Here is a 10,681-nt window from a genome sequence, read left to right as displayed (position 1 = left end):
AGATCATTGGCCATTGTTGTTGTTGTTGTTATTTGCCGTCAAGTCAGACCCGACTCATAGCGACCCCTCCTTGGGTTTCCGAGGCAGTATCACTTCGGAAGTAGATTGCCCCATCTTCCTTCCGAGGAGTGGCTGGTGGTGGGTTTGCACTGCCAGCCTTTTGGTTAGCAGTCAAGTGCCTTAGGCACTATGCTACCAGAGCTCCCCATTGGCCATTGTTGTTGTTGTTGTTATGTGCTGTCAAGTCAGACCCGACTCATAGCGACCCCTCCTTGGGTTTCCGAGGCAGTATCACTATGGAAGTAGGTTGCCCTATCTTCCTTCTGAGGAGTGGCTGGCCATTAGAGAGACACAAATCAAAACAACGAGATACACCCTCTCATCTCAGCACTGATGGCAAGGTTCAATGAGACAGAAAATAACATATGCTGGTGGGGATGTGGAGAGATTGGGACTCTCATACACTGCTGGTGGGACTGTGAAATGATACAACCACTGTGGAAAGCAATATGGTTTCCTTAGAAATCTGGAATCAAAGATACCATTTGACCCAGCAATCCCATTACTAGGTATATATCCTAGAGAGGTGAGAGCCAGGACAGGAACAGGTATATGCACACTCAATGTTCATCGCAGCACTATTTACAGTAGCAAAAAGATGGAAACAACCTACGTGCCCATCAGTGGAAGAATGGATGACCGAACTATGGTACATACACATAAGGGAATGCTTTGTAGCACTAAAGAATAATGTATAGTCTGCAAAACATAGCATAATATGGATGAACTTGGAGGACATTATGCTGAGTGAAATAAGTCAATCACAGAAGGATGAATACAGTATTAGTTCATTGTTGTGGAGGGTCAAGGAAAGGTTTATATATGGAGGGAAACTTTCTTTGTTGGTTGCTGGGGGTGGGAGGGGAGAAAAGGGAACATTGCAAAAGAAAAAAATGCTTTGACCCATGTCACTTTAGTTTTGTGTATTTCACTGTACATAAATTATATTTCAATAAAAAGCATTAAAAAAAGTGAATGCACAGCACATTGAGTGGAAATAGCATATTTATCATGTTCTAAAATTTTCTGTTGCATGCCTTTATAACGCTCTGACTATTGGCATCATGTTCATAAGATTGGGCTCTGTGCTTAAAAACACTGATTTTGCAAACTTCACAGTGAAGTGCTTGATTTGCAGTTTCTTCACTGGTATGACTTTTTCAGTTAGTAAATGTGATAAATTGCTTGACAGGTTTTCCTGTTAGAGATACGCATCTTAAAACAATACTTAGTGTAAGATTAAAAGTGGACTTGGAGACAAAGTGAAATATTGAGCTGTACTTATTTCACTGAAAATCATTTAACTTTATCACTTATTAGGTTTATCAATTCTTCATATTTTAGACCTATATGATAGGTGGCCCTTTCCTGTGTTACACTTTGAGATATGACCTGCTAAAAAAACAAACCAAGCAAAAATTCAAGTAAACCCCCAAAATGTCCATTTTGTGGGGACCCAAATACTTCATACTTTCCTCAAAAAGATAATCCATGTTCAGTTATGACAGCAACAACACATTGCAAAATGGCTTTCCAATACTTACATTCTTCATTTGTTTCCAGTTCATGAGTTAATGCCAAGACTTCAATTTAAATATGACAAAATACAATCTCTGTGACTTGAACTGTTTTCATGTTTATCAATATTTGAGCTGCACCAATTGCTAAATGCATCTGTAGCAAATTGAGAATTAAGACTGAATAATTTGCAAGCAAAACAATATACAGAGTCAAATGATAGAGAATACAGTAGCTACTTCCTCTTGCAATGTTTGTCATTAGTTTTGTACTCTAGAAATATATTCTGGCTACAGAACCTTGTTTGGACTGCTAAAAGAACTAACAGATCTGTCCTGGAGGAAGTGCAGCCAGAATGCTCCTTGGAAGCAAGAATGGCCAGACTTCATCTCACCTATTTTGGTCATGTTGTAAGAAGGGACCATTCCCTGGAGAAGGATGTCATGCTTGGTAGGGTGGAGGGTCAACGAAAGAAGGGGAGGCCTTCAACGAGATGGATTGACATGGTGGCTGCAATGATGGGCTCAAGTATAGCAGGGATTGTGGGGCTGGCGCGGGATCAGGCAGCGGGATCAGGCAGTGTTTCGTTCTGCTGTGCATGGGGTCGCTATGAGTCGGAAACGACTCGACGGCACTTAACAACAACACAGAACCTTGTTTACCACTTAAACATTTTGAACAGCAATTTTCAAACAGCCCACTGTGATGTTGACAATTGTTTGGCCCTCTTTCATCATTACATCGTTAGAAGAAAAAGTATTCCCACAAACCAGGATCTCTATTTCTGTTATTTATGAGGACTGCTGGGAGCTCTGGTAGCGTAGTGCCTAGGGCACATGACTGCTAACCAGAAGGCTGGCAGTTCAAACCCACCAGCCAGTCCTCGGAAGGAAGATGGGGCAATCTACTTCTGTAGTGATACTGCTTCGGAAACCCAAGAAGGGGTTGCTGAGTCAGGTCTGGCTTAACGGCCCATAACAACAACAACATGAGGACTACAGATGAGACAATTGGAGATCCTAAAATATTTTCACTTTCTTCACCATTAATTTGTTTATTACAGCAAGGAATGGATGCAGAATTTGGAAGAAATTCTGTTATATTTGTATTGCTTTAGTAATTTCAGCACTAGCAACACCAGGATGATTTGCACCAATTAACCTTGAGTGTTCATCAATGGAAGTCTGATTCATTACGCTTTAAAAAGGAAGTAAATTTTGAAATTGTCCTCAGGGATTCATAAATATTTTTGTCTTCTATGAGCTTTTGTTTTTGTGTTCCACCTAGTTGTTTGGTTTTGGTGTCAAAGTAATACTGATCTCATATAACGAATTGGGAAGTGTTCTCTATTTTCTGAAAGAGATGGTACATGTAGAATTGGTGCTAATTCTTGTTGAAATATTTGGTGGAATTTTCCAGGGAAGACTTTTTGAGCCTGGAGATTTTTGGAAAGCTTTTTAATTACAAATGCCATTTCTTTTAATCGTATGTTTTTAGATGATCTATTTCTTACCAGATGAGTTTTGGTAGTTTTCTCGAGGAATCAGTTCATTTTATCATGTTTTTAAATTTATGTGCACGTATGGCAGTGGGTTTGGTTGTTTGATAGTCATTTTTGACCTACCTTCCAGTTCACTAATTCTCCCTGAAGGTGCATCTAAACTGCTCTTAAACTCACCCACTGAGGGGTTTACAATTGTCTTTTTTACTTCTGAAAGTTCTAGCTGAACTTTTAATTTCTCATTTTACCTGTTTCATTTTTTGTTCCCTGTGGGTATTTTTGTCTTTCTTAGTCAACAGTAGCCATGCATATTTTATGGTCTTTATCTTCTAATTCTAGTTATGTGAAGTCTTAGAATCACTGTTATTTTTTTTTACCGTTTCTGACTTACGGTGCATTGTTCTCTAGTGTGCTTTGACTACTAATCTAAAGGCTGGCAGTTTGAACCCATACAGGAAAGGCCTGGTGATCTGCTTTCATAAAGACTGCAGCCAAGAAAATCTTATGGACAGTTCTACTCTAACATATGGGATTACTACACATCAGATCAACAAGATGGCAACAGGTTCATCACAGTAAGCTGGCAGCAGAACTGCTCCACAGGAGTTTCTTGTCTAGTCATTCTCCTGCAGAGCCACTGTGTTGGCTCGAGCCACCAACCTTTAGGTCAGTAGTCAAGTGCTCAACCATTTGCATTATGGGGGCTCCTTTTATGAATGAAAGGTAGGGTTTAAAAAAAAAAAAAGTTTTATTGATATATAATTCACATGCCATACAATTCACACATTTAAAAGTGTACTAAATTATTTTTAGTATATTCACAAGATTGTGCAAACATCACCACAATCTAATTTTAGAACATTTTTGTTCTAAAAGAAACTCTGTGCCCATTAGCACTCAGTCGCCAAACATGCTCAAAAACATGTACATCTTTTGAGGTAGGATTCTGAACCAGGCAGTTCTGGCTTGTTTGTGCTCTTTAGAGTAAATGTGAATAAATCAACCTTCTTTTTTTAATTGTTTCCCATTTGATAAATATACCAGAAACTTTACCCAAGACAAAGTAAGTTTTAAATTCTAAAACTTTGAGTAGCTTTTTCGCTTGATATAAATTCACACACCCACGAACATTGTGGACTCAGAACACTATTTCATTAGCAGGCATTAGTGGTGTGCTGTGTGTCACATTTAGGCTGTGATTAACCCATTATTTCATTCTTCAGATCCTTAACTAATTTCCACAAGGGTAGATGTTAAAAAATATAACCATCTGTGTACTCTGAAATAATAATTAGCCTGAAATATATATAAGCTCTAAACTTTTTAAAACCAAGTTATATCATATACTGGTATACGCAAATGCAACACAACCACTATCGTGGAGTCAGATCCAACTCATAGCAACCCCTCCTTGGGTTTCTGAGGCGGTATCACTATGGAAGTAGATTGCCCAACCTTCCTTCCAAGGAGTAGCTGGTGGGTTTGAACCGTCAGCCTTCTGGCTAGCAGTCAAATGCCTTAGGCACTACACCATCAGAGCTACCGTATACTGGTATACGCAATACAAATTCTTAAAAAAAAAAAATTTAAAATGTTATGTGAACTGTTTTCTTCTTTCACTTTAGTATCACCAGGACTCAGTAAAAGTATTTGAAAGTTACATCACACATTGGACTTACTGAGATGTCCTTTGTCAATGTCAGAGAGGAAACTAGAAGACTGAAGCAGTTTGATGGGAAAATCTGAAGATTCTATCCCATACCTCAACAGAACTGTGGACTAACACAAAAGACTTGGCAGAAGGGTGTATAAGGAAAGGATTGTTTTGCAGTTAGGTTAGTTTTAACAGCAATGATTTGCAAATAAGGCAGCCAGGGTGGGAAAAAAGTGTAGAAGGAAGAAGCTGCAAACAGCTAAGATGAACAGGAGTTTCTAAACAGAATGCATAATTTAAGAAGAAAGACTTTAAGACTGTGTCAACTTCAAATGGAAGTCTTCTGGTGATATCTGGCTTTGGAGATGGGTGATGTCTTATCTTTGACCCTCTTCTTCAAAACAAGGGGGATTGGGAAGGAAGGGAAAAAAAAAAAAACACTTTTCCAGATGTCTGTCATAAAGAATCTCTTAATCCAGGGAGCTAGTCCTCAATAAAGCAAAAGCTTACTGTACAATTAGGACCATATGCTGAAAAATGTGGGCAAAGTGGTCATCTATCACAGTACCCACCAGGACAGTATCTGAAGCCAAGCCCAAGGCTACCAGGAAGCAAGTGTAGCAGTACGAATGAACAAGGAGGCCCTGGAGGGAGGTACTAGGTAGAAAATTTCATCAAAATTAAATCTACTTTTTAGATATGCACATACGTAATGTAAACCATGGCACAAATAACAGTTATAGTTGTCAATGTGGAGCTAATTAGGAGGGGAAACGCTAATCATCTTACATGGTTGCACCATCTTACCTTTCATCTAATTGACTTTATTTAATAAAGTGTTCACTCTTCAAAGGGAACCTTTAAGCTCATTGATTACTCAGCTGTCCCTCTCTACATTAGTCAGTATTTTAGCCTGGAATACATATGGGTGAGACCATAATATAAAAACAATTGTCTAATTTAATAGTATGTGAAGTTTCAACCCAACAGGAGTAGTTAGTAGCAGCACTGAGTGAGTTACATCTCTTCTTTTACTTCGCCTCTCCCATCACCTGAGGGTGAAATGGCAGGGACAGGGATAAACTATTAGGAGGCTAACCATGTAGAACCTGCCATGGTCTGACTCTTCTGGGAAGGAAAAACTCTTCACCAGCAATTCAGAAAGCCTTGCTGCTTCAACCCGGCCAACACTGACCTAGGTCAAAAAGATCTGGATTCCACTGTAGGTAATCAGCTTTGGCATTCCTGCTCTCTCTGCAGAAGACACTACATAATCATCTGTTTACCTCAAATATACTCATACAAAGACTCCTTTAGCAGCAAACAGATTAACACAAGGTTCTCTATGCTAGGAAAGTATTACCCTTTGAAATGGGGCTATATTTACAAATTTTATTATTTTTTTCTTCCCAAAAATACATATAAATGAAAACCTGCTCTTCAAATGCAGGGAGGCCTTTGCCTATAATGTAGTTATTACAATTACATCACAAAACAGTCTCATATGAAAATCAGTATACAGCTCCTTCACACAAATTTATATATATACACACACGCACACTATATATATATATATATATATATATATATATATATATATATGTAAGCGGACAATAATTTCCTACCTACACATATTCCTCTGGTAGAAAATTAGGAAATTGGGCGATTCCCCTACTTTCCAGCCTTGGGAAGGTAAATACAATCTCTCAACATTTTTTTCCAAGATGAAATGTGAAATACATAAGCTCTTTTGGACATGTACACTTGTTGTTAGGATTCAGCAAGGACCCTGCCACACGAGTGACACGTACTTCTCAAAGAAAAAAAAAAAAAAAAATTGACATTTGAATAAAAAGGCAAAAGTTGAAGAATAAGATGATCAAAATTGTTAAGTACATGCTCCATGGAGAAATCAAGAATCCTCGCATAGGGAACAGATCCATGACCCATTTCAGCCTCTGGTGACATTAAATCAGTACCTGCTGGCAGTAGTCATGATCTTCCTGTCCAGTCATATGCTCAAGTGGGCTTCAGAAAGTAGCTGTTTAAGTTAAACAGTTTGTAATGAGGTCATGTGGTAAATTCCCATGTCAAAAAAACTAAGTGCAAAATCAACTTCTATGACTCAAGAGCTCAACCAGGTCAAAGCTTTGGTATATACTGGAGGCTGTTTGGGTGATAACCAAAGCTTCAGGGGTTTGTCCCAAAACCAAAACCTGGTCCACAAAATTTAACAACTATATAAATAAAGTAACTGTACAAAGAGAACAAGCCGTAATTCCCCCTTTAACCAAGGGTTTATAGTTTCCTAGGCAGCAGTTTTAAAAGCACCAACTAAAGCCATAAATGCTTCCACTAAAACACGATGTGTTGCAATTGGTGAGACTGTTCTGAAAACAAATGACCACAGGCATAGATGTGGCTGATGTGCCACAGAAAAAAAGTTCAACCAAACAAAAGTCAGTTTTCAAAAGTCAGTAACACAAGCTGATCTGCAACAGAGGAAAGACTTAAGGCAGTAAGAGGCATTACAGAGAGCACCTTGGTGCTCTTTGAGTCAATCCCAAAGCCTTCCAAGAAGGAAAAGGTCTCTCAATAGTCTGAGACTTTTCTTAGTTTGCTAGCTGTCAGACACTTCCTCCTCCTCTTCGTCATCTTCATCTTCTTTCCTGTCTACTTCCGAAGTGTCAGAGGACTCATGAAGCAAGACATACTCTCTGCTGCTGAACCCAAATTTAAGCACATCCTTTTCCTTTAGTTCATAGTAACGCTGTGGCTCAATGCGCTTGTTGTTTAAGAAGGTCCCATTGCCTGAGCCAAGGTCAATGATGTAGGGCTTCACTCTGCGGCCAACTGTCCCATCAGCACGGGTGTACTCCACCAACCTACAGAGATAAAGGAGAGCATATGAGCAACGGCCTGTCTCAGATCATCCAGCCTCTCTAAGGCTCTTCACTAATACAGCTTAGATGATGTAATAGCTTGGCCTAAACACAGTTTAAGTTAAAATTCTAGGAAATCAAGGAGCAAGAATGGCCTTGGAGCAGAAAAGTGGATAGGCAGTTTAGATATATTTAGTAGAAAAGGTGAGACCTAGCCACTGGGAGGAAAAAGTCTATTTGAAGATAAAAGTTTGAAATGCAGAATCAAAACCAGACCCTACAGTTCTGATCTGAATCCAGGTTTCTTGCTATGGTTAAGAAAATACATTTTTGTGTTGTTTATAATCAATTCTCACCTATACCACAACATATTTTAGGTTCTGTCCAAATGAGAAAACACAGTGGACTTGGACTTCAGATTCAAGGGAGCTGGATTTGAGCCAGAGTTCTAGTATAGTTATCATTTATTAGGCAACTCAATGGGCTTTGTTGAGCTTCAGTTTTTTCATTTGTCAAATGGGTATATTAACATCTGTGCTATCCATCTCACAGGACAATTGTGAAGCTCAAAAAAAGAGCTGTACTATGCAAACTATCAAGATTCAGCTAACACATATGCCAGGCATTTTCAGTTATATTCCCATATAACTTTCACAATAGCTCTGTGAGGTGGGAGGAAACTGAGGCCCAGGGAGTGGCATGCCCAAATTCAAATTCCTGGTAAGAGGCAGTGGTAGAAGTCAAAATCTGAGTTTCTAAATGTCAAGCCCAATGTTCTTATACAAACTAAGGGATTACTCAAAGGGCAATGAGATTAGTAATATTAAAAATAAATATTAGGTATGTGGGGTCTGAGATTCTCCTGCATACAGATACACACAAATCTTAGTAATCCTAACTAACTGAGACATTCAGCTTCTGCTAGCATTTCCACTTCTTTCTGCAAATGTGTAATTACCGATACTGAAATACTGCATGTTGCTTAGAACAAGAGGGATGGTCAATAGGAATGTCTGCAATCCGGCGGTGTCGACCCAGGAGGTAGGCACTCTGTCGATGGATGTACATAACTGGGAGCACCTCATCATTCTTAAAGGGGTAGAGACGCCACCGTTTCTTTGGAATACGTGCTTCTGGGGGCTCACTATATTTAATGACTACACCCCGGAAGGTGTTGGTGTCCTCAAGAAGTGCCCCAGAGAGTTCAAAGCTTGGTTTTTCTTTAACGGGAACCTCTTTTTCTTTACTGTTACCGCCAGGTCGAGGAACCAATTCCTGAGACTCGTTATCATTGCTGCTAACTTCATTCTTCTGGCGATGTTCCCGTCGTCTAGCATTATAAAACTCCCTCTCTGCTTCTTGAGCCTGCAAGTTCTGAATATCTCTATGTCCTTGAGCCTGGCCACTCCCAGGCCTTTCATCAGAGGTCCTTCTCTGGTGGGAATGGCCTCTGTGTCTCTCACGGTCACTGTTCCTAGCTCGTCTGTGTTCCTGTTCTGATGGTTCTCGGTGCTGCCGATCTTCCCGTCCTTTCCTGGGATGATCTTCACGCTCCTAAAATTCAAGCAGATTCAGTAAATCAGAGGCAGCCCATAATCTATAAACAAATTATACCCAAAAGTTCATTTGTAATTGGGACTCAGGCATTCAAAATAAAATTTTCCACAGAAGTTATCTAAGGTGGCTACAGTCCCTTGCCAGGCCCTGAAGACCATGAATCCCATGATGCTTTTTAACTTTAGCTCTAACAGTACCAGCCCATGTTCATAGTCCTAAAAACGAAGGACTATTTGGTACAGAAAGGAGAAAGAAAAATAATTTCTTCCCTTCCAGAACAAAGGCAAGTAGGCAAACTTAAAGGACTATACAGAAAAAAAGAACTTACAAAGAGTTAAGTAGTCATGTATAAGTAAGAAAAATTATCCAATACACCAGCCACTCCTCGGAAGGAAGGTTGGACAATCTACTACTGTAGTGATATTGCCTCGGAAACCCAAGGAGGGGTTGCTATGAGTTGGGGCTGACTCGATGGCACATAACAACCACCACCACCACCACCTAGGAATAAACTTAAAAAATATGCAAAAATGTGGTGTGAGTGATCAGTAAGACCATCCTTCCTTGACTTTTAGATTTCCAGGCAGTAGTCCAACACTGGTCTAATTGTCCCCCACCACAGAGAACATATATCAAGCTTTCTGAGTAGTCCCCCTAAAACCCTTTTAACTAGGCTTGAGATGGAACAGGCACCTCTCACCTTCCTTCCTTGAAAGGGTGAGGCTCACAACACATCAATAACTTTTTTCCCAGGTAAATCCTCCCCACAAATCCTCTCTGTTATAGACTGAATTGTATCCCCCAAACCATGTGTTGTAAATCCTAACTTCTATGCCTGTGGTTATACTCCCATCTGGGAACAGGTAGTCTGTTAATGGACAGGATTACTGTAGGGTGTGTTTTGAGTCAATCTCTTTTGTGATATAAGAAATTAAACAAGCAAGTGAGTAGCAGACACAGGGGAAGAGAGATGCCAAGCTACATGAAAACTGCCTAGGAGCAGAAGCACAAAGAGACAAAATCTTCCTCCTGAGCCAGCACAGAGAGAAAGCCTTTCCTACAGCCAGCAACCTGAATTCTAGACAGACCCTCTACAACAAGGAAATGAGAAACCAGTTGAAACCAGCACAGAAGATAATGGTGGAACTCTGAGCTTCCAAGGGAAGGGTAAAGAAGTAGATTAAATACCAACTAGTAGAAGAATGTTAGCAAATAAGGAAACAAACAGAGCTGCAGTCCCATCTGGACAGCAACCTAAGAATCAACTCTGCTTGCAGAGGGCTGCATGGGCAATCAAGGTGCGACATTCCCCTTGTACTCCATACCCTCTCAGTGAATGGCAGTAAGGCTATCTCCTACCCAACCCACCGGTCCCAGCACTAGGCACCCTGTTCCCAGCCACTTTTTGGGCTGGAAGGAATTTTTCTCTAAGACCAGTTACCCCACATCCAGCTGGCTCTCGGGACGGTAGGAACTTTTTTCTGGGAACAGGACCCTGCTCCCAGTTAC

At 40.1% G+C, this 10,681-nt stretch overlaps 1 protein-coding gene across 1 annotated transcript in view; it reads right to left on the bottom strand.

Annotated features, from left to right (window-relative positions):
* Nucleotides 1–7,353: 7,353 nt before the first annotated feature.
* The window catches only part of SNIP1 (Smad nuclear interacting protein 1), a 19,810-nt gene continuing 16,482 nt past the window's right edge, over nt 7,354–10,681 (bottom strand). The window contains exons 3-4 of the mRNA XM_007947625.2: nt 8,574–9,169; nt 7,354–7,618 (exon numbers count right to left, since the gene is read on the bottom strand). Of these exons, the coding sequence (XP_007945816.1) occupies nt 7,354–7,618; nt 8,574–9,169 (861 nt within the window). The remainder of the gene's footprint in view (nt 7,619–8,573; nt 9,170–10,681) is intronic.

The sequence above is a fragment of the Orycteropus afer genome, unplaced genomic scaffold, assembly GCF_000298275.1.
Source record: "Orycteropus afer afer isolate SDZICR_OR568_19922 unplaced genomic scaffold, OryAfe1.0 scaffold00192, whole genome shotgun sequence".
Classification (NCBI taxonomy): Eukaryota; Metazoa; Chordata; class Mammalia; order Tubulidentata; family Orycteropodidae; genus Orycteropus; species Orycteropus afer.
This window is presented reverse-complemented; position numbering and strand designations above follow the sequence as displayed.